The sequence below is a fragment of the Wolffia australiana genome, chromosome 18 (assembly GCF_029677425.1).
Source record: "Wolffia australiana isolate 7733 chromosome 18, ASM2967742v1".
Classification (NCBI taxonomy): Eukaryota; Viridiplantae; Streptophyta; class Magnoliopsida; order Alismatales; family Araceae; genus Wolffia; species Wolffia australiana.
This window is the reverse complement of record NC_135852.1, coordinates 6,299,712-6,327,707: the sequence shown is the minus strand read 5'-3', so window position 1 is coordinate 6,327,707 and position 27,996 is coordinate 6,299,712. Positions and strand designations below refer to the sequence as shown.

The 27,996-nt window shown below is 42.4% G+C and overlaps 2 protein-coding genes across 5 annotated transcripts; one reads left to right on the top strand and one right to left on the bottom strand.

Annotated features, from left to right (window-relative positions):
• Positions 1-5,700: 5,700 nt before the first annotated feature.
• Positions 5,701-10,275, top strand: LOC144714864 (Single hybrid motif superfamily protein). 3 transcript variants are annotated; one of them, XM_078589660.1, is made up of 7 exons: positions 5,704-5,909; positions 5,992-6,040; positions 6,115-6,241; positions 6,316-6,386; positions 6,468-6,540; positions 7,423-7,570; positions 10,011-10,275. In XM_078589660.1, exons 1-6 carry the CDS (start codon positions 5,738-5,740, stop codon positions 7,537-7,539), a joined length of 609 nt encoding a protein of 202 aa, XP_078445786.1. In that variant the 5' UTR covers positions 5,704-5,737; the 3' UTR covers positions 7,540-7,570; positions 10,011-10,275. The 3 variants fall into 3 exon arrangements, with proteins under 3 accessions (XP_078445787.1, XP_078445786.1, XP_078445785.1); XM_078589661.1 differs by lacking the exon at positions 10,011-10,275 and having other exon boundaries at positions 5,701-5,909; positions 7,386-7,524; XM_078589659.1 differs by lacking the exon at positions 10,011-10,275 and having other exon boundaries at positions 7,423-7,673.
• LOC144714863 (uncharacterized) lies at positions 7,708-27,996 on the bottom strand. Of its 2 annotated transcripts, XM_078589656.1 has the most exons (13): positions 27,285-27,996; positions 20,906-21,005; positions 20,764-20,820; positions 20,548-20,603; positions 9,982-10,207; positions 9,734-9,820; positions 9,315-9,389; positions 9,125-9,208; positions 8,933-8,994; positions 8,551-8,659; positions 8,331-8,419; positions 8,111-8,225; positions 7,708-8,036 (listed from the first exon to the last, which is right to left on the bottom strand). In XM_078589656.1, the coding sequence occupies exons 1-13, from the start codon at positions 27,971-27,973 to the stop codon at positions 7,998-8,000; spliced, it is 1,788 nt and encodes a 595-aa protein (XP_078445782.1). In that variant the 5' UTR covers positions 27,974-27,996; the 3' UTR covers positions 7,708-7,997. The 2 variants fall into 2 exon arrangements, with proteins under 2 accessions (XP_078445782.1, XP_078445784.1); XM_078589658.1 differs by lacking the exon at positions 7,708-8,036 and having other exon boundaries at positions 8,331-8,424.

The window sequence follows — 27,996 nt, the reverse complement described above, 5'->3', positions numbered from 1 at the left end:
CCACACCGTCGCTGTCGCCATCTCACATGCAACCGCTCGTGCCAACACCTAAGGCGTCGCCCACGCCATCACCGGGTGTTCGCCCCCACTGCTGCCCGTGTCGACATACATGTCGTTGCCCACGCCATTTCCGCCCACTCCGCTGCGCCACTTGTGCTGCCACCGCGCAGTCCTCACAACTATCGTGCGCCGCCCTACGTGCCACTACACTACTGACAGGTCGCACACAAGCTCCCGTTGTCACCGTCATAGTCAACCAAACCTCAGCCCCCAACTGGTACCCTTGCATCTACCCTATTTGAGTGTTCTTTATTTCTTTCATCAACCCCCAAACCTGTCTCCACCGCTGGGGTTAGGATAGAGATTGATGGGGATAGGTAAGGAGACGATCGAACCAAAGTTAGATCAGATCGGACCGAACCAGACCCTTGGTCAGCCTTTTTAGGGCAGACCAAACCTTCCGATCTGGGTCCGGTTTGCACGCTGAACCGGACTGAAAGACCGGACCTCTCTCTCACACTCTCTTCCACTCTCGCTCTCTTTCTCTCTTTCTCTCTTTCTCTCAACCTCACTCTTTCGTTCTCGTTCTCTCTCTCTCTCTCTCTCTCGTCCTCTCTTCCCTCTCCTGCTCGTTCTCTCTCCCTCTCTCTCGGTCATTCTCTCTCTTTATCCCCCTCTCTCTTTCTCATTCTCTCTCTCTCTTTCCTCCTCTCTCTCTCTCCCCCTTTCTCGCCTAGTTCCGGTCTCAGTCTCCCTCTTGCTCGCTCTCCTTTCCTCCCTCCCTCTCGCCATCTCCCCTGCTCTCACTCTCTTCCTCTCGTTTTATTTTCCTCTATCTCTCCCTCCCCTCTCTCTTTTGTCCTCTCTCCAGCTGCTTCTCTAGCCCCCTCGCCGGCTTGTTCTCTCTCCCGCACTCCCTGTCTCAGTCTCCCTTGTTTTTGCCTCACTCTCTCTCTTTAGCATTCCCTCCCTCCTTCCCTCTCACCCACTCTCCCGCTCTCACTCTCTCCCTCTCGTTTTCATTCCATCTATCTCTTACCTCTCTCCCTCTCCTCTCTCATGGCCCTCTCTCTCTCATCCTCTCTCTCTCCCGCTCTCCCTCTCCTCCTCTCTCACCTTCACGTTCTCTATCACTCTCTTTGCCAACCTCTCCCGCTTTCACTCTCCACTCTTCCTCTCATTCTCTGCTCGCTCGCCCTCTCTTTCGCTCTCCTTCTCTCCCTCTCTCATTCTCTCTCTCATACTCTCTCCCTCTAGCCTGCTCCGTCTCCCTCTCACACTCTCTCCCTACTGAACTCTCTCCCTCTCTCATTCTCTCTCATACTCTCTCCCTCTAGCCTGCTCCGTCTCCCTCTCACACTCTCTCCCTACTGAACTCTCTCCCTCTCTCATTCTCTCTCATACTCTCTCCCTCTAGCCTGCTCCGTCTCCCTCTCACACTCTCTCCCTACTGAACTCTCTCCCTCTCTCTCTCTCACTTCCCCTCTCCGGCTCTCCCTCTCTCCCTCTCTCACTCTCTTGCTCCCTCCATCTTGTACTCTTCTTCTTAACCACTCCCTCTCTCCCTCCATAACTCTTGCACTCTCTCTCTCTCAGTCTCGCCCTTTCACTCTCTCAATGTACTACTATCTCCCTCTAGTATTCTCTCTGTCTTGCACTATCTCAGTCTCACTCTCTTCCTCTCGCACTCTCGCACTCTCACACTCTCTCACTATATAATTATATTCCTCTTTTTTCTCTCTCTCTCTCATTATCAAAAACTGCTTCGGTTCTGGAGGCGACATTAGGTGCAGCGAGACGGCCACGTCAACTTAACATGGACTTGCACATTGTCTAGTCAACTTGACCAACCGAAGACCGGTCCGGATCGATACGGGACCGAGACCGAGTCTGGACCGAACTTCAGGTATAGGTTTACATTTTTCGTAAAACTGGACGGAGACCATACCATGTCCTTCCCTAGATGGGGATATTGCTCTGAGAGGAAGGAAGTCCGCAGATACGTCTTTGGTTGGACTCGTTGAAGATGCGCACACAAGGGGTAGTAACCTTGCTCGTGCCGTTGGTCTTCAGCCTGATGTCTGGGTCATGGGGAGCCTAGTGGCATTCCTAGGTCCCTCTTACTGTTAATTATAGGTCATGCACGTCCTTTGACGTTCGGTTTGTACTTCTCGTCACTTTTCACGTGCACACGCATCTGCATTTTCACCCACTTAATTGACATTGAAACGGTCGTTCAAACCCGAACCGCCATTTCATATCACTTATAGAAGAGGAAAAATTTTCCAAATCTGTCTAGTTACTTGGTTATTTATTTAGACTTGTAGAATCATAAGAAAAAAGTAGCTTTTGTTCTTCCTAGTTGAATAGTATGCTGATGGCTCTTGTAAACCAAAACCACTATTTTCTAGCTTTTTTCCTCCTATCCTTTAATATTTAGTTATGATTAAAATTGAATATTTAGTTATGATTATAATTTTTTTTAATATTCATTCATGGATCCCTATGCTGACACTCATTTTCTTAGAAGAGTTGAAAAAACTCAAAAAAAATGTGCTTTGTGATTCGATATGATCCATATTGTTTAAAAAGACTAAAGATTTGGATACAAATCAAAATATTTTAGATTTATTCTAAAATATAGCATTCAGAGATAAAGAAAGAGACAACTATGAGATTCATATCCACCATAGTAAGAGATAAGAATTCATATTTTAGTCATGACTAAAAAAGCAGAATAAAAAAATTACAAAAAAGGAGAGCTTTTTATTTTTCAGCTTATGTTTAATAGGAAACACTATCAAGTCTTAGTACTTTCATTAGTTGAGTATACAATCAATATTAAGCCATGTGAGTAAGTTTTTACTGAGTAAATGGGCTAGGCTCAGGGGAAATTGATTTTTCAGTTGTATAAGTAAATGATAAGAAGACTAGGATTTGACATTTGACCGCAAACTAAGTCATCCTAGGAGCCTCGAGGTAAAATTCTTATATGGTGACCAACCATAAAAAGCTTCCATGAATGATTCAATAACACATGTATATATTCTAGAACATGAGGTGTAGCTTCGCAACCCAGGGGCAAGAAATTTAATCTATCTATTGCGTTAAATTGAAATTGGATTATTTAATATGTATAATGGTACAAATGATTATTTGTAAGGCTAATAAAGGTTCTTGGGCCAATAGAGTCATTAAGTAGAATGATACATGGGTCTAGATGGTCACACATAGATGATCTTTTGGATGCATGAAGATATGCTTAATTTACTGGTTTTATGAAAAAAGTCCATAGTATAAATAGGGGGAAGCTCTGATCGAAGTTCACCCCTAAGAGAATTTTTTAAGTGCCTCTCCCTTATTTTCACTTTTCCTTCTATTCCTATCCATTCCTGATGCAATGGGGATGGCATAAAAATGGAGGAGGAGTGATGTTGGTCTTTATATTTCTGTTCCCAATAGGAAAATTTTAGATAATTATCCAAGGTCTGTCACCTCCAAATTTGATGCATATTGACATTATTTCTCTCTTAAGGTTTTACAATAAAAGAATGTGTCCTTAATATATTTTCATATAAATAACATGCATAATCGTGAATGCAGAGAAAAAATATGGCTAATCTACAAGGAAGAGGCAAAACTGATAACACACTGTAGTTTTGGTGTTTATAGTAACATGCAGATGAGTAGGCAATAGTGTGCCTTCAATAGCAGACAGATCTGGTGCCTTTTTGGGACTATGGACTTTTAATGTAGAACAATGCATGTAATAGTGAATAGAGGTTTTATATAAATGGTGTATCCATACACCAATTGGTGGAGGGGGTGTCATGATGGAGCTGTAAATCTAACTTTGGCATGTTGAAGGGTTGCCTTTCCTACACATTAAACTGATATTTTCTTTTTAAACATGAAACAACAGTTGGTTAGATGAGCTGCCCACTTGATGGCTATCCATGCTAGGCCACACACATGTTGATGTGCTGCTCATGATGGCCTGACCACCTTCTGGATTGGTTTGGTACTAGGATGTTGCCTGCTCTAGACGGGCTGCTTGTTAGTAATACTTTATTCATTTTTGAAAAATATTATACAAAATAAATATAGAAAAATTACATCTCGTGGGTTTATATAATTTCTAAAAAAATTAAAAAACTAAGGGAGGTATATAACAATAAAAAAACTGATTTGAAAATCTTTACCTTAACTGGTATATTTTTGTGGAGAAAAAGCTAAATTTTAAAGTAACATAATTCAAGTTTTTTAAAAAAAATCTAATTTCTAGATTTTTGCCCAGTGTTCTTGCAAAGTTTTTCTGTGACAAGTAAAACACAAATACTTTGGATACTAACATGAAATTTGTAGAATGATTTGGTCTCCTACTAGTCTTATGGGAAGTTCTAAGGTAGTGGGGAAATTTTTCTCTAAAGATTTTGTGAGGATGAACTATATTTAGAAAATCTAGTAAAATGTTTGGATATGAACTTAGGCCCTCAATTAGAAAACCAAAAACTTGATTCATATTTTAAATTAGTGTCATATGCACACTATCAAAGGACGTTAGAAGGTATACATCATAAATAAGGATTCTGTGAAAAGGTTCCTCCGAAGTATAATAGGCCAGGGGGGCACCCATTTTAGGTACCCATGACAACCAGATCTGGGTACCACCCCTCTTCTTCTTTCCCTAATTTTTCTACTCATTCTACAAATGTAACTTGATAGTGAGGAGATCAACAAATAGGGAACTTCAACGCCCCAGAGGTGACGGGACGGATGACGATCGTGATGGATGGTGACGTGAATAAAGATCCCTGACAAAGTTTTGTCACATCACCGTCTCGTCTGACGATCGTACGAGAATTTTGAAAAATTTCGTCATGTTTGCATCACCATCATGGTTTGCGGCGTCCCCATCACGTCCCGTCACCGGACGGCATCACTGTTACGTGTGATGGAAAAACAACCATGCGGAGGAGAGAGAATTAAAGGGGCATATCTCCAACTATCTTTGGACGGCATCCTTTTGCGCGCGTTAATTTATGCAGGGACTTTTCTGCAAAATGCCAAGAAATCGAGTTAGCGACACCACATGGTGAAATCTCGGCCGTCGAAAAGCTTAAATCTAACAATTTTTTACCTTTTTTGGTCATTTTTAAAAATCCGTCACGGCCATCATCCTTGATGGCCATCTTGTCATGTCACTCGTCTAAGGCCCCCGTCACTATTGCATCACCATCACGTCCAGTTCATCATCCGTCACTGTCACCGTCATGGCCCCTAATTTCATCACCGTCATTGTCATGTCATCCGTCACTGTCACCGTCACGGCCCCTAATTTCATCACCGTCATCGTCATGTCATCCATCACTGTCACTGTCACGGCCCCTAATTTCATCACCGTCATCGTCATGTCATCCATCACTGTCACTGTCACGGCCCCTAATTTCATCACCGTCATCGTCATGTCATCCGTCACTGTCACCGTCACGGCCCCTAATTTCATCACCGTCATCGTCATGTCATCCGTCACCTTGCCGTCACCGTGATGTGTGACGTGACGGATGACGGCTGCCGTTCCCTATCTCTGACAGAGAATAACAATTAGTAATAGCCAAGGTGGAATTATGCATATATAAATGAACGTAAAGACAAAACTATATGAATATCACACTCGGAGACCTCTTATTGGTATAAAATACCGAGGGGAGTAATAGCAAGAAGAGTTAGCGAAGGCATGGCACAGATTGTGGAGGGAGAGAAGGAAGGAGAGGTGCAGCCACCAGCGGCAGAAGGCACCGAAAATGGAGACGTGGAGCTTCTTCGTCTCATCAAACCCGACCCGAATGATCTGCCCATCTACGCTCCTTCCGCAGTCGAGGCCAACTTCGTCACCTACTTTTCCGTAGGTTAATCTTAAACCCTACCATTCATATCCAAAATACCATATTTTGCTTGTTATTCACTGCAATTTCTTCTCTCGGTGAGAAGATTTCATGAAGCCCGGGCACGATTATTTCATCCATCGCCACGCCAACGGGTAAAGACTGGCATCTTCGTTTTCGACCCGCGATTGGGTATTTTGGGTTTGATTTTTGGGGTTTTTTTCATCAGATTATGTGTGGTTGGCCTGGCTTCGAGTCATGTTTCCTTGGCTGATGATGGTGGGGTGACTGCGGTTGACTTCAATGTTGGTAAGTCTGATCGGAGCGGGATGAAAGTCACAGGGAAGCGCAAAAGGGTATCGAATTGAACACATCTGGGATCGAAATAACTGTTCTTTTTTCAATCTCGCCTTCATTTTTTTCCATGAAGAACGCGCTGCATCTGGAACCGAATTCTGCGTTGTGTAAAGTCAACACCAGCGCAGATTCTTACATAGTGAGGTGCGATATCCAAGTGTGAATTCTACCAGCGATAAGTTTAAGAGAGTTGTTTGATTTTTGGCTTCTGACTTTCTGCTGCAGGTGCTGCGTTAAGGGATCCCTCTTGGAGGTCAATGAGGGCCTCGTTGAACATCCGGAGTTGCTTAATTCTTCTGTAAGTGATCTCACTTTTCTTGATTGAATGAAATTCAAAACTAGTTTGGCTACGATTTCGTTCGTCAATTTAGTGAGACTCTTCGTCTTTTTCACTTTTCATTGTTTTCTCCCGACAATGTTCACTCAAGCTCAATGTTTGGGAATGTGAAGAGGTAGCCCCAGAACATTATGGCTCATCCAGAACTGCGTCAGTTTTTGGATTGGCATAAAATGTTACTCATCATAAAGCTTATTATTAGATAGATATCCACGTTTATCTATCTATCTATCTATCTATCAGGCTAATATCTACCTTTAACCTTGTTCTGCGGTAGATGTCCTCCCTTAAACTAGTTATTATAATTAGTTTGATTGCTTTCATGACTGGTTTCAGTAAAAGTAAGACTGAAATTAATTGGCCCTTCAAACAGTGCTGAAATATATTGAACGAGGACTTGAACGAGGACTTCTTCTCTATGAACGCAGTGCTGAAATATACTGGACTGTATTCAGACAAGATGGAACAAAGAATATGAACTGAATGATATAGAATTCTGATACTTTGATGAAACTAAGGAAACAAATGATATCCCAGAAAAAGGAACGTGTTGTTATTTGGATTAACTAAATACATTTACTTAGAGATAGAGCTATTAGAGAGAGGGCCAAGGTTTTGACAGAGACTTCCCCATGACATTTTCTTCGACGATTTCTCCATTTACATCTTATTGATGGGGATATGGAGTGATTGGAGTTCACAATATCCTTGTGCTAAAAAAATTACTTTCATTTTCTCCTTTCTGGCCTCTTAAGTTTAATAATTTCCTTGTTATATTTGACCATATAACCATGATTCAACCTCAGTTGGTCCCCATATGTTGACCATCTCTGAAACTCTCAGTCGGAGCGCGAAGGATACATCGCGATTGTCATGCCGAAACCTGCAGACTGGACAAAGATGAGCACTTCCTTCCTGACGAGGGACGATTACAACAAATACAGGACATCCCCAGGCTAGAGTGGTGGCAATTGTCAGTTGGGGAGCTGAGGTTCTTGATGAATTCCATCAAAAGTTGTTCTAAATTTCATTTTTTTTCAATTTATTTCCATTAAGAACAATTTTGTTCAATTAATTTAATTTGGCTGAATGAATGGAAGGCGATTCTTAAGAGAGGGAAAGGGAGAGTAGACTTTGGCTGATTCAATCCTTGCAATGTAGTACACATTTTTATTTAGTGGCTGATGGGATTAATGACAAAAAAGTGAACTGCATGAATAATGAGTTGCTGGATCGGCTGGGGAAACTAGATCAGCCAACTCGGCTGGTTTCCCAGTTGATCTAATCTTCGAACAAGCTCTTCAGCCAGTTGCTTTACTAAACTCCTTTCCCTTGAATTGGGTGGGTAAGCTGGGTCGATTGAAAACCCTAACAGAGAGATATGTACAGATTCAATTTTCAAATCGCCCCTGAGATGGCTAAAATCCTGGGAATTTGATGCTGTATGCCTGGGGAGGCTGCATGGACATCAAGGTGCATCCATTAGAAAAGAGAGATAAAGATGAGATATAAAGATGGGAGAGAGCCAAACCATGAAGGTCACAGTGATCATCCTCCCTGAGAACCATCTACCATGGAGGGCATGCTGGGCGCTGGTCGCGGAGGCTGTACAATCGTACCGTACATACACATATCCACAGCTGTTCCTGCCAAAAGTTGACCCACAAGCCAGAAACAAGTCTCTTGTGAAATCAAAGGAAAATCAAACAGAAATCCCATCTATCTGTAAATAGATCACGAAGGGAACTCACGGGTCCACAAAAATATGCTTCACCAGGCCAAATTTAGAGCACTCATCCTCAACGTTCTCCTTGACGTCCAAGTCAAAATCAGGTGCTGTCTACACTTAAAGAGGGATGATCTCAGGGACAGAGATGACAACGACAACAACGATGATGTCCATGATCGTGATGAAGACAATGATGACGATGACAACACAGAATTATGAATTGAAGGAAGATGAATACAGACCTTGCTACCCGGATCAAACATGTTCTTCATAAGCAGACACTCGCTCGGGACGCCAATTGTATCAAGCTGTGATGCTGGCAGCAAATTCAGAGGAAGAGTTCCAGAAGTACTGTTTACAGGAGAGGAATCATTAGTCACTGATACAGCAACACAATGATATGAAAGGAGAGAATAAGTGTGAGGGGGACAGAAGCCAACCATAACAGATAAGTAATAATAATATATAAGTCCCAAGGTTGAAAAGATCTGATCTCTGTCTTTAGCACCCATACCATCATTACAATAAAGAAAAGATCTGATCTCTGTCTTTAGTGCCCATACCATCATTACAATTAAGAAAGAAAAAGATATCTCCAGAATAAAGGCAAATAATGTTCTATACCTGGAGGCGATGCTACGAGCCAGTTTCTGCATGAGGAGAGCCCTGGCTTGGCTGTTGAGGGCCTGGGGCAAGAAAAAGGCGACGGTTATCCCACTAAGTCTTAACTTATTTTGAGCACAGGATTTTAAAAATAATTTTAAGAAATTAAAGGTAGAACATTGAGTGATAATTTGACAAATAAGTGGCACTCACCAAACCACTGTCATCGTTGTCCAAATCTACATCTTTTTTAACAGATTCTTGCGTTCCCACTTGGTCATCAGATGCAGAGGACACCTGAAAAAAGGGGAGATGTGCTAGCACGCTTGGGTTATAATTTTGAATTACAGTGCTTGGGTATGCTGTATAATCCATAAACTAATATGTCTCTATTTCCGCAAACCTTGATGACTCTTCCGGCAATCTCCAACTGTCCATTCAAGTGCAGAGCTGATCTCGCATCTTCCAGATTGGTAAACTGCCAGAAGAAGCAGAACCGGTTGTCCTTAGAAGATAACGTGAACTATATTGTCCATTGGAAATTGGGTTAATCATCAAAGGGACAGGGACGATGATGATGTCAAATCACAGTTATAATTATTATGGTCATCCATCTGTCGATGAAGAATTCATCATAATCATTTATTCTAGAGAAGGATGAGTGACAACGACGAAATTCCAGATGACATTGATGGTGACTAATTCCTTATTCATCCAGCAAATGAGGGAAGATTTTTCAGAGTACGGTTTCAGTGTCACTGATGAGTGGATGACAAGATATAGATATACATCATCGTCAACCAATCCAAATTGGAAACTTACCTGAACAAATCCAAAGCCCTTGCACTGCATACTGTCTGGCTCTCGAGGCATCTGTACCAGCTCCACAGTACCAAAAGATTCAAACACCTGCATGATCAACACCAAACTAAATGTCTCCCACAATGGCTAAACACCCGAAAATAAAAATTTTCTCAAAAAAGAAAAACAGTCGAAAATAATGATTTACACGGAATATAGAAGAATGTTTAGTTGCGTTTTATCCAATATTGGGAAATTATTTGTTGAACCTGACGGATTTGCTCTTCTGTGATACCAGGATGGAGATTGTCCACGTAAAGTGTCTTTGATCCTTCAGAAAATGGTCCCATCATTCCGCTGGTTGTGGTTGTGGTTGACTGAACATCATTCTTCTCAGCTTCTAAAGTTTTGACCAAGACAGGTTCCCCAGCAAGAAACTCGCCACTGAGAGCTATTGCAATGGGAATTGACATAACATTGGCAAACTCAACGTATCTGGAGAGACAAAAAACTGTAGTTGAGATATAATGATACGGCTCACTAAAGGCATTTTCATTCTTTCACATCCTTCTTTCGGTTTAAGCCTTTTCGTTTTACTATTTGGTTTTATATCACATGTGAAGTTTAGTTTATTTGACCCCTGTAATAATATAAATTTGGATCTTAGGATCCGAACCTGATATATGCTATAGATAAGATGTTTGGCCGAATACACGAAAGCCCGTTATGCATACATTGCTTGATCTCTCTCACCCTCCTGCCCTAAAGTGTTCTGCTCCCACATTCTTTGAAGCTGGCTGCTGATCTGGTCATCAGAACTTCCATCATGATTCTGCTAAGAATGTATTTGAACGTCCCAAAATATGTGAGTTATTTGCTTTAAGGGCCCAAACCTTCTGGAATGACCTATTATGTAAAGATGCTCCAGCTTGGATGGCACAAGCTCAGACACCTCACTGAGCTATACAAAGCTAGAGGACCAAACCATCTGGAATGGCCAACTGTGTGAAGATGATCCTCCTTGGATGGCGTAAGCTCACACACGTCACTAAGGTGCCTCTAATTATGCCTCCTCTAAAGTGTGATCTAGTTGGAATCTGAAGTCCTTATTGATGGCTGGAAGATAGAAATATTGATCTCACTATAGTACACCTTCTCTTGACACTACTGTCTATTAAGGTTAAATGGGATCAAGCACATCAAATGCAATTCAAACGTAATGAAAAATCTCATATAACATTTCTTGTGATGAAATCTATCAGTTTAACACAGGGTGATATGATATCAGGGTGCTTAAATATGCCTCTGATTCGGAATCTATTAGGAATTAATTGGATTATTGTCGGCCTGCAGAGAATCCTGATTCTGTGGAACATGCTCATGTATTAGAAGGTTGAATTCACAAGTTAATTACAGGGCTCCGTTTCACAATTTGATGCCTTGAAGATAATGCTGCTGAATAAAAACAATTATCCCACCACTGCTGAAGCTGTCAAGAGAGTTATCCCACTATTTGGTTAAAGCCATCTGAAATCTCTGGGTGGTCCTGGCCTCACTGTGGCGACCACTGCTTTCAGCTCCACGTCCATTGTTTTCAGGGTGATATGAAGTCATAAACCACCATCACTGGCACAGACCTCTTCTTGAACACCAAATCTGTCCAGAGGTCGGAATATCATTCAGGGCATTGTCAACCAAGTGGAAGACCCCAAAGCCAAGCTTTGATGATTCTATTGCCAGAAACTCACCAATATTCGGGAAACATGTTGTGAGCTTCATGGCGAACCTCAACCTGGCCAAAAAAAGGCTTTCATCAGCCAGACTGACAACGGGTCAGTCTCGAAGTTTATTCAGGCACAAGGCTTCCCCAGTGATCTTAAGCTGGTGAGACTCCATCCTTACAGAGAAGCTCTGCAGAACCATCAGTATCGGGACAATCATCAGCGGAATCAGCGGAATCAGCTGAGTACGTGGAGAAGCTGCATTAGGAAATAGGACACCTGCGACAGCTCCTGACTGCAGCTTCCATTGCCGCCCCTTCCAAAGCTCCTTCTGGTAAGTCTTATACTCAAGTTACCAAATCGCTTTCCCAACTAATGACAAAAAAGGTGATCTGTGACCCTTATCAGTAGGACACACATATTACCTTACCGCCTCAAGTAAAATTCATCATAGATTATAATGAACTTCTTTAAGATGATTAAATTACATTTTAACAAAGGGAGAAAACACTTAAGATCTGATAATACCCAAGATTACATAAATAAGACCATTAAAAGGTTTTATGTGGACCAAAGGGTGATTCATGAGAAGTCCTGTGTCAACACTTCCCACCAAAATGGGAGGGCAGAGAGGAAAAACAGAAAAATCTACTTGAAGTTACTAGCCTATTAATGCTTCAAAGTAGTGTTCCTGTTTTCCTCTGGGGTGACTCTGATACAGTCCTGAATAAGTTCTGTATCATTGTGGTCAAAGACGGCTCAATAGTTGACTTAAACTATGGTGAGAAATCACTGCCAACTGGAATAACTGGGGGTTAACTCAATACCCCTGATGCACCCATACAATGGGAAGGAAAATGATTGAGAAAAATATGAACATGTTAGGCGGATTCCAGGGACCTTCACCTATTTCTCTTTTCTTCTTCTTCTTCTTCTTCTTCTCTATCTCTCTCTCTCTCTCTCTCTCTCTCTCTCTCTCTCTCTCTTCCTTTTTCTTGAATTCTAGTTTCGATATTAGGGAGGATCATAATAGAATCTGTGTTAATTGGTATTCATTTGATTAACCAGTGGCCAAAGGTTCTAAAGGGGGAAAGTCCTATCGATGTAATGGAAAAACATTATCTCATGATTACGGTTGAAATCAGATAAACCACTTAGGGTCTTTGGATGTGTAGGATTTGTGTTCATCTCCACCTTAGAGAAATTCCTACCCTGAAGTGTATTTTTCTTGGCTACTCGATGACACAGAAATGCTATCGATGTTATGATCCCATAGAAAAGAAATACTTCATTACCAAATAAGTCACTTTTTGTTGTGGAGTACAATGGATCTATAGAAAATAGCTGTGCAGGGGTACTCGGTGTCACCAGGAACAATGGTAACTGGGATTCTGTACTGAGGGAAAATGCAGTGGAAGGGAAATCTAGTCCAGGGGGCTAGATTATACTAATATCTGACAGCCCAGATTGTATAAATGCATAAAAACCCTCTGATTCACCCTCATTAAAGGAGAGCAATGCTCTTCTATGATGGAAAGGTCATCAGAAAGATCTCCCATTGGGGAGGGGATAGTCAAGTCCACCCTAGACTCACCAAGGACTTCTGCTACAAAGGCACAATCTGGAATGGTATATCTGAAGAAGACGAAATTAAAATAGCCCACTCAGTACTCTCAACTTACCCAATTTTTGGGAAGTCTCTCCATCGACTTCAGAAATATGTCACTCCTAGTTACTCAACTGTCCAGTATCAGGCATTTATATGAAAAGCAGGATTTGTTAATATTCCTACAAATATATGGAGGCTTTACAGGATCTCAATTGGAAGACAGCCATGAATACTGAATTCAAGCATTGAATAAGAATGAGACTTGGTTATTTGTCCCTTTATATGTCTCTCTGTCTCCATTTGGTCCACCGGTTGGAAGTCAGAAATGCTTTTCCACATGGGCATTTGGAGAAATAAATATATAAATGCATATTCCCCTGGGATGCAAGAACAAAAATAACTGATACTTGGTATCCAAATTAAACAAGGGTTCATATGGGCTTATACAGTTTCCAAGGGCCCGGTTCAAAGAATTGCCCAAAGCTATAAAATCCATGAATTATAAACGAAGTAATGGGGATCGTACTGCATTAATAAAAATACTTCTCCGGTCATAACAATATTACTGATGTATGTGTACAACATGATTTTGGCAGGGGAAGATCAGGAGGAAATTTCGAAATTAAAAGTTGGGTAGAGTAAAATATTTATGAGGAATAAAAGTAGCATACTCACCTCAATCAATACATCTCTCCCTGTTGAAGTATACTTGAGACTCATTAAAGGAGATAGGTTAGTTGGGATGAAACCAGCACCAACATCAGTTGATCCAGACTAGAACTAGGTCTTGGGCAAGAAAGTACCCCGGTTGATAAATGGAGATATTGAAGATTCGCAGGTTAATTGATATACCTAACTCACACTAGGCCGGATATATCCTATGTTGTAGGCTAATTCATGCAGGATCTCAGGCAAGTACATGAATATAATGTGTGTTGTGTACTCAGATGTCTGAAGAGTATGACAGGACTTGGGAAGGTTTTTAGACCCACAGATAGCACTGGAAAAATTTACACTGATGCAGATTATGTAGGAAAATTAATGGCAGAAGTTCCACTTATGGTTACTGTGACATTCTTGGGGTCAATCTAATCTCCTGGGAAAAAAAGACACAGACACTGGTGTCATGATCCAGTGCTGACACACAGCTTCAAGCATTAGCCCTTGAAATTTGCGAGTTATTGTGGATCAAACATCCGCTAGAAGAACTCAGGATACCTCATACCAAGCCAATAATGCTGATCTATGACAACAAGTTTATTATAGTGTTTACTGAGAATCCAGTTCAACATGCCAGAACAAAGTATTTAAAAGTGGACGGACACTTAATCATGGAGAAACTGGAGGGAGACGTCAACTGCACCTCTTGTGTCAAATCTAAAGAACAATGTGCAGACCTACTTACAAAGGGAGTGAACAGTCCTTCACCAAAGAGGCTCGTCTTCAAGCTAGGAATGGACAACTTTCATTCCCAATTTTTGGGGGGAGTGTTAGAACTAGAAGCTCAGCTTAAACTCTTAGGACAACATATCTTTTTTGAGGAAAATATACTATTTCATTTATATCCCATGTAACTGTTAGTATTTTTTAACGTTGTAATAACTTAAACTCTGATCTTAGGAACTGAACCTAAATAAGGGATTGTTAGGTCATGGAGGATACTTAGTAGGGTTTAAGCTAACTAATGGGCCCGAGGCCTTGTACTCTGTAATAGCCTAACCCTAGGAGATATTAATAAAAATAACTACTTCAGGCCCAACATGGGCCGCCTAACTTCCCACTAAGGGCCCATTAAGGGCCCATTAGTGTAGGCCCAGTACGGCCCATATATTAGGCCCAGTAGGGTCTAATATATGTTGGGCCTGACCACAGTCAGGCTCAACTCTCCAACGGCTGAAACCCAGCCGTTGGAGAGTCCAGCTGCTTTAAAAGCAGCTGGACCTCTCTGTTTCAAACAGTCATATATTCAAAATATATGACCGTTGGAAACAGGGAATATTCCTTAGGAATATTCCCTTTCTAACAAGTGAAGTTTTTCTTCTATAAAAGGGGGCCCAGTTCAGCAATAAAAATTATTCCTTCTTGCCCCAAATTCTTCTCTCTTCTTTTTTCTCTTTCCATTAATCACATGGTATCAGAGCAAGGTTTGATCTGAACCTAGTGCAGCCCTGATTGAAGCCCTATGAAGCCCTGATTGAAGTCTCCATTAGAGCTCTGTTCGAAGCATTCCTGAAGCACTGTTTGAAGCCCTGTTCGAGGCATTTCTGAAGCACTGTTTGAAGCCCACCAGAAGAACCAGAGCCACAGCCAAAGCATAAAAGGAGGCTGAGGAGCTGGCTTCCCAAGCTGCTGCCCCAGCAGCCCCTGCCGCCATGCAGTTCACCACACCAGTCCAGGGAAGGCCTGTCCTACCCGACCTGGACATGAAGTACAATGGCCTAAATGGCCAAAAATGGATCACTATGGTACAGAGGGCTCTCAAGGCAGCCTACCTTGGGAGACACCTGACTGAAGAAGCTCCGTCAGAAGACGAAGCCGGTTGGGAAGTATGGGAGTCGGAAGAGGCTCTCATTATGAATTGGATGTTGAAGAATATGGAAGACGAACAGAAGAATGACTACCTTCTGATCGACGGCGTCAAGGACCTCTGGTTAGAAGTCAACAAGTCATGTGCAGAAATGCACAGCGATTTTCGGGTCTATGATCTCCGCGAGCAAGAGCGGACGCTAAAGCAGGGAAATCTGACGATCTCCACCTATTCGGCCAGGCTGAAGGCGATTTGGCGGGAATTAGATCTCCTGTGGCCCACAGGTGATAAAAATTCCCCCTCATACCTCCGTGAAGTAAAATTCAGAACTCTGCAGTTTCTGATGGGCCTCAATTCCGAGTAGGAGACCCTCCAGTCAGCTGCTACACCGGAAAGATTTCCCACGCTAGCAGAGAGGCAATTTCAGAGCTCCAAGGAGCAGAAAGCAGGAAGAAATTGGGTAGCAAGGGAGGGGAAACCTCCAAACCTACCGTTGCTGCTCACTTAGCGAAAAAGGAGTCTCAACCTGGGGCACCACCACAGCCTGTGGCACCATCTTCTCAGCAAGCCAAAGCCCCTCCAAAGGAAGGTAACACCTCAGAACTGATCTGTGGGTACTGCAGAAAGCCAGGGCACATCAAGCGGGACTGCCGAAGGCTGGCGTGGAAGGAGGAGCAGATCAAGAAAGGGACCTGGAACCCAGGTCAGCAGAAGAAGGCCTACGTGGCCAGCGAAGGCGACCAACCACCCTCCACCGAGAAGGAGGAATCAGGGAGCGACATTCAGAAGCTTATTCAAGCGGAAATAAGCAAAATCCTGCAGAAGATGAGCTCAACATCCCTCGTGCAGTCTGGTAAGTGTTTCGCATTTACCACTTTTACAAATACTAAATCAATTTCAGTATCATGGGTGTTGGATTCAGGGGCGACAGATCACATGTCACCCCACAGGTCCTTATTTCAGACTTATGAGTCTGAGAAGGGGAATCTTAAAGTTTTTACCGCCAATGGTGGAGTCCTACGGGTAGAAGGAAGAGGAACAATCCTCATTAAAGGAAAAATCTTGCAGGGTGTTCTTCACGTTCCTGAATTAAAGGCAAATCTTTTGTCTCTAATTCAGCTAGTGGAGAATACCGGGTGGCGGTTCTCCTTGGATTCTGACTGCTGTTTTTTATGTGTAAAGGACACCGGACAGAAGATTTCATCTGTTAACCGGAGAGGTGGTCTTCTCATGCTAGATGAATCACGGGAAGGAGAAGGGCAGTCGATGGTCTATACTGCCCAGAACGAGGAGCGGGTCATCCTTCTTCATAGGAGACTAGGACACCCCTCATTTCATATCTTAAAACAGTTGCATCCTCATATGTTTAAAGGAATTCCTTTTGAAAATTTAATTTGTGAGAGTTGCCAATTCGCGAAACTCAAACGATCCCCATACGTCAGTACGAACCACAGAGCCTCCTCGGCCTTCGAGTGTGTTCATAGTGATGTATGGGGCCCCTGCTCCATATCTGGTTTATCCCACCAGAAATGGTTTGTTCTCTTCGTAGATGATTTCACAAGGTATACATGGGTATATCTAATGAAATCCAAGGCAGAAGTACCATCTATTATTCTGTTATTTTGCGAAATGATTCAAAATCAGTTTGGGAAAAGGATTAAATGTTTGAGATCAGACAACGCCAAGGAATACTTCTGTGGAGAAGTAAATAACTACATGGAAATGAAGGGAATTGTTCATCAATCTTCATGTGTGAATACTCCTCAGCAAAATGGACTTGCTGAAAGGAAAATTGGCCATATTATGACATCGGCCAGGGCACTCCTATTTCAGGAAATTGCCTAAACATCTCTGGACTGAGGCAGTAGCTACAGCCACACACCTCATAAATAGGACAGCGTCAAAGACATTGGGACTCAAGGCCCCAATCGACCTATTATCCGCTGAATTTCCTAACATAACATTAAAGACTAACCTGCCGGCCAAAGTATTTGGCTGTGTTGTGTATGTTTATGTCCACAATGCAGGTAAATTGGATCATCGGGCAGTAAAGTGCGTATTTTTGGGCTACTCTACCATGCAGAAAGGGTATAAGTGCTACCATCCGGAGTCAAGGAAAGTGTACATCTCTGCAGATGTAAGATTCGACGAGGTCAGGATGTTTTATGAGACAACAGACAGATCCGGGGACTACTTGGAATCAGAGGAAGGAGATGCCGAAGGTATGGAGTTTAGTTGTTTTTCCCATAGGGATAGTGCAGAGGAACTTGAAGAGGGCACTGTGCCGGATTTGACGGAAAATGAGGGACCACGCCCGATAGCCGACGCCATAAGTGAAGAACAAATACCAGCAGAAGAACCAAACCGAAGCAACTATGGATGGCCGATTGCGGTTAGTAAAGGAACCCGGAAGTGTACGAAGACCAAAATCTATCCGGTAAGCAACTATGTCTCCTACAGTCGTTTTTCCCCAGAATACACTCAGGTTGTGCAGGCTATGATAGCTATGTCTCTCCCAAAGAACGTCAGAGAAGCTCTGACATCCTTAGAATGGAGAGAGGCAATGGACGAGGAGATGGAAGCACTTAAGAAGAACGGCACCTGGGAAGTAGGCCCTCTCCCTATGGGAAAAAAGGTAGTAGGTTGTAGATGGGTCTTTACGGTTAAGTACCATTCAGATGGGTCAATTGCAAGACACAAAGCCAGATTGGTGGCCCAGGGTATACGCAATCATATGGGATTGACTACAATGAGACGTTTGCCCCGGTCGCAAAACTAAACACGGTCAGAATCCTGATTGCACTAGCAGCAATCTACAAATGGAAACTACACCAGTACGACGTGAAGAATGCTTTCCTACATGGAGAACTTGAAGAGGAGGTATATATGGCACAACCTCCTGGATATCAGGTAAGCGACAAACCCAGCGCCGTCTGCCGCCTCAGAAAGTCCCTATACGGACTTAAGCAGTCCCCAGAGCATGGTTCGTAAGTTCTCTCGGGCCATGTTGACAGCAGGATACTTCCAGAGCGAAGGAGACCATACACTTTTCATAAAGCACGGTAAGGAAGGTAAGGTAGCAATATTAATTGTTTATGTGGATGACATAATCATAACAGGGAACGATGACGAAGAAATTCAGAACCTTGAAAGGTACCTGTCTTCATCATTTGATATTAAATCGCTTGGACTTCTAACGTATTTTTTAGGAATTGAAGTGGCATACTCAGGGACTGGGATTGTACTGTCTCAGCACAAGTACATTCTAGATTTGTTGAAAGAAACCGGTAAGCTGGACTGTCGTCCAACCGCCACACCAGTCGACATTAATGTCAAACTGAAGGCACAACAGCATGAGAAGGATGCTCCGGTGGACAGGACCTCGTTTCAGAGGCTCATTGGTAAACTCCTATACCTCAATCATACGAGACCTGATATTGCGTTTGCAGTTAACTCCCTGAGTCAGTTCATGAACGATCCACGGGAGTCTCATCAAGGCGCAGCAGACAGAATTTTAGCCTACCTGAAGGGAACTATTGGACAGGGACTGTACTTCCGGACAGGAGGTGAGCCTAGTGTTACTTTATACACCGACTCTGATTATGCAGGGTCCTTTGAAGACAGCCGCTCTACCTCCGGGTACTGTAGCTTCCTCGCTGGCAACCTTGTTACATGGCGCAGCAAGAAGCAAAAGGAAGTTTCCCTCTCAAGTGCCGAAGCAGAGCTTCGAGCCTTGAAGAAGGGAGTCTGCGAGGGCATGTGGCTCCAAGGCATCCTGAAGGACCTACGCTTATATGACGGTAAAGGTATGATTTTGCAGTCAGACAGCAAATCAGCCATTGCGATGGCGAAGAACCCCGTCCAACATGAGCGCACGAAACACACACGAGTGGCCAGGCATTACATCAAGCAGAACATTGACGAAGGACACATAGTCCCGCAATATGTTCCTACGTTGGAACAAACCGCGGACATCTTCACGAAGGGCATCCCAGGCCCACAATTCCAGGTGTTGGTGTCCAAGTTGGGCATGATCAACATCTATACCCAACTTTCGGGGGGGTGTTAGGTCATGGAGGATACTTAGTAGGGTTTAAGCTAACTAATGGGCCCGAGGCCTTGTACTCTGTAATAGCCTAACCCTAGGAGATATTAATAAAAATAACTACTTCAGGCCCAACATGGGCCGCCTAACTTCCCACTAAGGGCCCATTAAGGGCCCATTAGTGTAGGCCCAGTACGGCCCATATATTAGGCCCAGTAGGGTCTAATATATGTTGGGCCTGACCACAGTCAGGCTCAACTCTCCAACGGCTGAAACCCAGCCGTTGGAGAGTCCAGCTGCTTTAAAAGCAGCTGGACCTCTCTGTTTCAAACAGTCATATATTCAAAATATATGACCGTTGGAAACAGGGAATATTCCTTAGGAATATTCCCTTTCTAACAAGTGAAGTTTTTCTTCTATAAAAGGGGGCCCAGTTCAGCAATAAAAATTATTCCTTCTTGCCCCAAATTCTTCTCTCTTCTTTTTTCTCTTTCCATTAATCACAGGGATCTTTGCCCAAATCGATTTGAAAGTCTACTTCTGCCCTAACGTGTTCTGCTCACATATTCTTTGAAGCTAACTGCTGATTGATGATTAAGAGCTTCTATCAAGATGTAATGATATGTTCTCCATCTACCAGGTGGTTTGGCCATTTCAGCACCCTAAAGTCATTTTCGTAATTTCCTTTAAAGATAGTTCTTTTATATATTATGTAGCCCTCCATTGGGTGTGAGTCAGGAAGAATCATTTGAAAAGGTTACGTGGTTCTGTCTCCTACTTGGGCGGCCTCACCGGATCTTCACCCACTTTCACTTTTAAATCCCATCTCAACACCTCTACTTCCTTTCCACGACACAAACTTCTGGGTTTGTATCATTTAACATGTAAATGTAATGAAATATCTGTGAATGAATTAAAAATCCAAAGCCATACCCTACTCTGCCCGGGCGCCAATTATTATGCTCACTAATGAGATGGACATCCCGCACCTACAGTTGCAACCACATCAAATTAGATACTCCTGCGTATCAGAACCACCAACCAGATCGATAATTGAAGTAGTAGCCACTATCAGGACGACTTTTAATACCCTTTGTCTAAAAGTAAACATAAAACAGGCAAAATTTCAATAAATTGCAAACGACCAACCTTTCCAGCTCTTGAGAAAAATTCATATACATCTCTTTCATTTGCCATCAAGTTTATCTGCTCAGAAAAAAAAGATGAACAGCGTCCTCAAAAGAAGAGAAAGAAAAACAGCAGTATAATGAAGAAAACTACAAAAAGTAACCTGGTAAGCAAAGATAGTCCTTTGATCCTTATCTTGATTAGCCAAATGATCTGAAGGTTTGTAATCTGTGTTCCTGGGACGCCTGCTCCAAATGGAGGAGCTGTAATCCAAAACAATTGCAGAATGGAATGGTAAGATAGTTTTTACGTCAGCTTAGGAGCGTGAGGAACACATTTAAATGTGGATATGAGCTCTTGACTCAATTACAGGATCCGTTGCTAGGTTATAACTACAATTATGCTTAGTTTCGTTAAAATCATAACAAGTGTGATGATCACAAAGTCGAATAAGATTAAAGTGATTAAAAATAGAAACGGATCATAAAAACAGAGGGTTGAATAGGCCCAGCCAGTCAATTGATAGCAACTCCATACTACATCCAAAGAATATTTTTCATCGCAATCTTCAAAAAAATTTTTTGAACAATCTTCAAAATATGTATGACCTAATGTCCATGGGGTTTGATATTAATCACAATCCAAAATGGAAGAAAGATCATCGATCAAGATCTCACACATCTGGTTCAATAAAAAGGTATATATAGGTATCGTAAAGTAGCAGTGGAGAGATGCATCAGCAACCACATAATCAATGAAGTTGTCCAAAATATACAATTTGAAAATTTTCCCAGGAGGCTCTATTATAAAAAAACAAGTTATAAATTTTCCATTGAGAAGCACATTGAGACATCAACTGCAAGTGGGAGATTTAGTTTATGCGAACTCAGACCGTACAGAATGAAATCTTTGGCAAGACATCCTTCTGAAAAACTTTCTCCCAAATATTTTGGACAGTAAAAAATCATACAACAGATGGACCTGCCGCTTACAGATTAGATCTTCCCTCAACATGAGTGATACATCCCGTCTTCCATGTGTCACAACTCCGCAAGATCCTAGGTGAAAGTCTGATAAGTTCAAGTCCGAACCTATCGGTATCGAAATTCCAACAATGCTAAATGACAAGTCGTTTAACGCTTGAGTTCCGAGAATTGAAATGCAACAGATCACACGCTCAATTTCAGTGGTGACGATCGAGACGTATCCTTCGGTGGAGCTCCTTCTCGATGCTCGGGCGACTCCTCCGACCTGGAAGAGCTCCTCCCTCCAAAGCGACAGAAGCGCGTTCCTCCTCTCTGGCCTTCCCGATGTGGAAATCGGCAGCTACTTACAAGAAATGTTATATCCCCGTACCTGTCTGTCGATCCCTTATTTATAGGTCGCTCTGAAAGAGGTTGAAGTTAGATTGCTGGGTCGACGGTGCATTGACCAGGCACCCTCTTCTTCTTTCTCTGGTATTTCCGAGAGTAGAACTTATCAAAGTCACAAGGTTTTACCACTAACCACTAATCTCTCTGCTGATTGAGAATGGCAGCTCGCCCCAAAAGCCATCCTTTCATACAGGTTCAATCGCAACTGCGTGCAAGTGCTGATTAAATGGCAGAATCTACCACACTGTGAGGCAACCTGGGAAGACGTCCCTAAAATGAAAAGACAGTTTCCCAACTTCAAAATTGAGGACAATTTAGTCTTGGGGAAGGGGAGTATTGATACGGGTCTTCTGGATCTACATGGAGAAAAGGAAGAAAAGAAGAAGTTTGACCAATGCCACGTCAGACAACGTGTAAAGGCCTTATAGTTGGAGATCCAGGCCTATAAATAAGGAACCAATAAGTCATCGGGGCACTTCTTGAAGTTTGTTGGCGACACCATCGGGCTGAGCGGGAGATCCTCCTTCTCAGAGGCAGACAAGAACGATCAGCATCGTCTCCAAACCTCTTATCCCTTCCGCTCAATCCTCTCTACTCTTCTCTCTATCTCTATCTCTCTCTGGCTGAAGTTACACTGTCCGTGGATAGTCACTCATCTTTCGAGTACTGCTAATTCCGGTAACTCGCGGCATTTTCTTGATATTGAAGTCATACATCTATCGAAATTCATTCTAAATCGATACTTTCCAAGAAGGATTATATCAGCAAATCTTGCAAGAAGAGGAAGAGGGAAAAATAATATTTTTGGAAAAAAAAGGGATTCCCTCAGAATCATCTGAGGATGAAGGCAGAGAAAAAGCGGAAGACTTCCCCACCAGCATGTCTGCAACAGAATAAATGCAATTAAATGCCTCCCTAACAAGATACAAGATAACCAAATGTGCTGAAGCCTAATATGGGGATAACTCAAGTTTAAACATCATGCTGAAGCCTGATGTGCTACCATTGCTTCAAAACATGTGGACATGCTTTGAGCGGGATACATAAAGCAATTTCAGTCAACTTCCAGAACTCCTCACATATCCCTAAAGTTGTTGATGGTTTGGCCAACTTCCTCTCCAGCTGGCGATGAACCTGGCAGCAGCTAGGGCTTCTAAGGCAAGGGTTTATGATCTGTGAACGTTACCAATGTTTGGTGATCAATCGTAAGTATCAATTTTCAGTCAAAGGTTTAATTACAGCGTGGATTTCTTCGATCTCGACATGGGATCATATCAGTTTAGGGAATAAAAGAATTCAATAGCTTCCCTTGTTATCCCCATACTTATGGGGTTACAAGTGGGCCCAAATATTATTGGGCCCATCAAGATATGATAAATATTTCAAAAAAAAAAATCAAGATACGATAAAATAGAAAGGATAAAAAGGAAAGTAAAGAAAAGGAAAAGAAGGGTGCGACGGGAAATTTCCACTGCTGAGTTGTTCTAAAGCATCTACTAAGAGATGGAAACAAACACTCTACATCGAGGAGTTTTCAAACGGCAAACTGTACTATCAGTAACAAAATTAAAGCCTTAGTATATCAATAATTTGTATTTTTCTGTCTGAACTGCTGAGTATAAAAATGAGGAAGAGTCCATCACGGAGATAAAAGGAATCTGAAATAAGAAATGATACTGAGGAGAACCTGCACACTCACACTTCTGACAAAATTATTGAGGTTAATGAAATATTACAATACCAACGAAAATCTAACGGTAGAGAATATGAGGAAGAGTCAGCCAACGAGAGACCTCTCTGCCAAGCAGTAACTGTTTCATGACATGTCCCAATCGCCAAGAAGTAATTTGCAAAGATATCCCACCTGGCAACCCTTTGCCATTGCTAACATTATGATGATGACATATCCCAAGAATCACAGGCTTGTTCACGAATGTTACCATCCAATTCATCCCCATTAACTGGTATGCCATGTAAAGAGCATTCTTTCTTTCTACTGTACATTACACCAGGTTGATAGTGGCCACCTGAGGACACGTTATTCATCCCCCTCTGAAGAATCACCTTGACTCCAAGGTAAAACTCAGGGACTTAAAGATGAATGTGTAGAAGCCCATGACACAGGGTGGAGGACCAACAACCAGAGGACACAGCAAAGTTAAAGGAGAAAGGAGAAGAGAGGAAATGAAATGCTTACTCTGGGCTGTAAACCCCTCAGTATTTATACACAAACCCTACAGGGTGAAAGTTGTAAATAAATGGAAAAGACAAAAAGAGTGTAAAATAAGTTTGACAACAGAACGGTCTTTTTTATTTCCAATTAGCTTTAAAAGATAGGAAGTCTTGCCATTTAATTAGGATGTCCCATCCCAGGGGGTTGATTGGGCATTCAATACTTATTAGGGATAATGTACCATACTACTTATAAGTCCTAGTCAGCAGAAGAGGTTTTGATGTAGCCAAGAAGCCCATTTTCTGAGGCCCATTAGCAAGTTGTGGGCCAAGAAGGAAATTCTTCTAGAATTGACAGTATCTGCAGAAATATACCTAGAGCCCCTCAAAATCCTCTAACAGGAATTTTCTCTAACAAGATCTTCTGACAGGATTTTCCCAGACAAGATCTTTTGACAGGATTATCTCTGACAGGATTTCCTCTGACAAGATCTTCTGACAGAATCCTCTGCAAGATTCTTCTTCTGCCAGGATCTCTGCTCTAACTTGTCAGATCTGCATATCTTATGTTTTGTCCCATCAGGATCTTCTTGAGCCACACAAATATCTCCTGACAGCTTCTACAGGCCCCAGAATCTGTACGATATCTCTGCTCAGGCCTGTCAGGCTGCTTATCCTCTGTTTTAGCTTGTCAGATTTGTTTTTCTCAATGTTTTGACTTGTCTTGTCATGGGTACAGTCATTATGGACGACCCTGCACTTCTTGTGGCCTATATAAGAACCCCATGTACCCCTGAATGAGCAATAGGGAAATCTATTGTCTTGTTGAAACTGTTGTTTCTCCCCTTTTGAGTGTTCTCTTTGTTAGAGAGTGCTTGTGTGCTTGTGGATTCAAGTACAACCCCTTGTGGACTCAAGGGTTGAAGAAGCTAGTTCTATGGATTCAGGACTTAGCTACTTCAAGTAGAGCAAGGCTTGTGGACTCAAGTTGTGTTCCTACACTGTTCGTGTACTAAGGCTGGGTCAGGTTTTAATTGCTGCATAGGACCAAAACCTTGCATAAACTCAGTACCATAAAAATATTCAGCCCAAATATCAGTGAAGGATTCAGAACCACAGTTTGATCATCTGCCTGAGGATGGTATGAAGAATTCAATGCAGAGTTAAAAGCTATGTAAGGAGCACAATTCCTTCCAGAAGTTGCTTGTGGTGATTGTCCTCTTCTGGCATTTCTTGGGAATGTCAAGCAGATGGGCCACTTAAGAGAAACCTTGGGAACTTGGAGCTCAGTGAAGGGGAGCCTCAATGCTATGTAGTTCCCATAGTCAATCATCAAATAAAAAAGAGCTATCTGGAAAGGTCTCCCTTATCACATAAACAGAAAGAGAAGGGAAGTGATTATTGGCCTCACATCCCAATAATATCACAATTACTGAGAACTATAAATCAGGGCAATAAAGAAGACATTAGGGTTTTCCAATTTTCATTGGTTCTGACGATAATCTTGGGAGATGAAGGCTGCAGAGTAGTCACTCATGTATGTGCTTGGGGGCGGCATCCCAAGTTGTGGTCAAATTCTCTTTCATACCCCAAGGTAGATTTTTACCAAGGATAGAGCTTTTGACTAGATTAGGAAATGGATCCTCACGATGCAGTGATAGAGACCCAATACTGTGGCCTGAAACGTCCGTTGCAATATTCAATGTTCATTATAAAATTAATATTTCAAGTATCGGCATGAGAGAGATGGTTTTTGCAGAGCTAAAAATGTCTCTTGGAACTGCATGTCCTACTCAATGGTATCCTTAACTGATTCATATGTAAGTTATGCCTGGTCAGTGATTATTAGTCAGTAATTTATCACAACTAAATAAATCAAGCAATTTATTAAGAATAAATTTTGATTTTATACATCAAACCCTAGGAGGGGATCAATGTCATTTTTCAGTAAATAAAACCCTTAAAGAATGTGAATTACATCTCAAACAGTAGGCTGCAGGTCAGGGATAAGATGGGAGGCCAACCCCTGGTGTTGGCACCTGGGGATGGCACACCGAACTTGTGACATCATCATACTCATGTTCACATCCTTTCACCGTCCTTGTTCTGATTATTTTTATACAGCTTCCAAGTACTGCTTTCCGGGGTTATCTATTTCAATCTCAACAATAAATTGGCCGTTTTCAGAGAAAAAATGACAAAAAAGTTAAAATGATATGCGACCGTGGGACAAATACCAGATCTTATATCAATGCCATGAGCTCTTACTCAGTGTGCACCCATAGCGGCAGAGCATTGATCAAGGTGAGCCACAAATTGCATTTTGCCAGTTTAACGGGGAGAGGAAGGAAGCAAAAGATACAGTGAATGGAAACTATTGGGCACAGGAGATGCTTGCCAGAGAGGTACAAGCGTATTAAGAGTATTTCACTGTTCATCCATGACCTTCCTATTCTATTGTTCTATTGTTTTACGGTTCTATCTCTTTCCCTTAAAATCCTTCCTTTGACAGAGACCTACATTATGGTCTCCATCACGATTCCCACTAATCAATTAGCATACAGTATCCATGTATTGCTACAACCAGCGGGAATCTCACTCTATCTCGTAAAGATCTGAAGGTTCATTACAATGGTTAAAACATCTGGATCATGAAGACTCAAGTCGTACCCAGCGTTCCATATGTAGGAAGGAAATGATATTCAGCGTCCGTTAATATACAAATTTTCACACAGCTTGATTTACAACTACATTTCCAACGGGGAAAGAAGAGAAGGTCAGCCTTAGTCTAATGACTGATGAAAAATAACATGAAAGAGTAATCATTAGTAAGACGAGATCCAAACATCCGCTAGCATTTTTCAAACAAAATTCCCCAACCATCAACATGATTCAATTCCGTGTGATCAATGAAAAGTTTACTAGTTGATTCCAAGATATCCAGCTTTTATGCGGACGATAATCCATACAATTTTCTCATAAAAAGGGTATCTTTACCTGCAATCTCGTTCTCTTCCCTTTAATTCCTTCTCCTGTTCTTTCCGTTCCCTTTCTCTGCTCTTCTCCCTGTGCCCATCACGCTCCTCATCATGACGCTTTTCATAGATGTTCTTGCTATACCCAGATCTTCTGTGTTCTCTCTCTCGATCTCTCTCTCTAATCTTCTCCCTTCCTCTCTCCTGATCTCTGTTCTTGTCCCAATGCCTGTACCTGTCTCGTTCCTTGTCTCTCTCTCTATATCTCTCCTTGCTCCTCTCCCTCTCCCTGCTCCTGCCCTTGTCTCTATCACTCTCCCTGACTCTCTCCTTGTTCGAATCCATCTCCATCTTCCAACTCTGATCTCTGCCAATCTTCCTGTGTCTCTCCTTCTCCCTGTTCCTGTCTTGATCTTTCTGACCCTCCCGAGATCTCTCCTTCTCTCTGCTCCTGCCATGGTCTCTCTCGCCCTCTCTGTGTCTCTCCTTGCCTCTTCCACGCTCGTCTGCAGTCCAATGCCTGTCCTTCTCCAATTGATCTCTGTCTCTCGATCGGCGCCGGTCGAAATCTCTGTCAGAAAAATCGTCTGTGGAATTTGCCCGCTTGGATGGGCGATGAACCTCCTCGGAAAGATCACTCGGCCGTCCGATGAAGCTCTTTCCATCGCCCAGCGCATCCGAATTGGCGATTTGCGCTGGCTGCCCCGCCATTGAATGAACAGTGGCAAGCTGGG

Coding starts and splice junctions, on each gene's coding strand:
- LOC144714863 (XM_078589656.1), bottom strand. CDS start 27,973: ATGGCGGGGCAGCCAGCGCAAATCGCCAATTCGGATGCGCTGGGCGAT. Junction 21,006..27,284: donor GGAAGAGAACGAGATTGCAG/GTAAAGATACCC, acceptor TTTGGATTACAG/CTCCTCCATTTGGAGCAGGC. Junction 8,420..8,550: donor TGTTTGATCCGGGTAGCAAG/GTCTGTATTCAT, acceptor CTTTAAGTGTAG/ACAGCACCTGATTTTGACTT.
- LOC144714864 (XM_078589660.1), top strand. CDS start 5,738: ATGGCACAGATTGTGGAGGGAGAGAAGGAAGGAGAGGTGCAGCCACCA. Junction 5,910..5,991: donor CGTCACCTACTTTTCCGTAG/GTTAATCTTAAA, acceptor CTCGGTGAGAAG/ATTTCATGAAGCCCGGGCAC. Junction 6,041..6,114: donor ATCCATCGCCACGCCAACGG/GTAAAGACTGGC, acceptor TTTTTTCATCAG/ATTATGTGTGGTTGGCCTGG.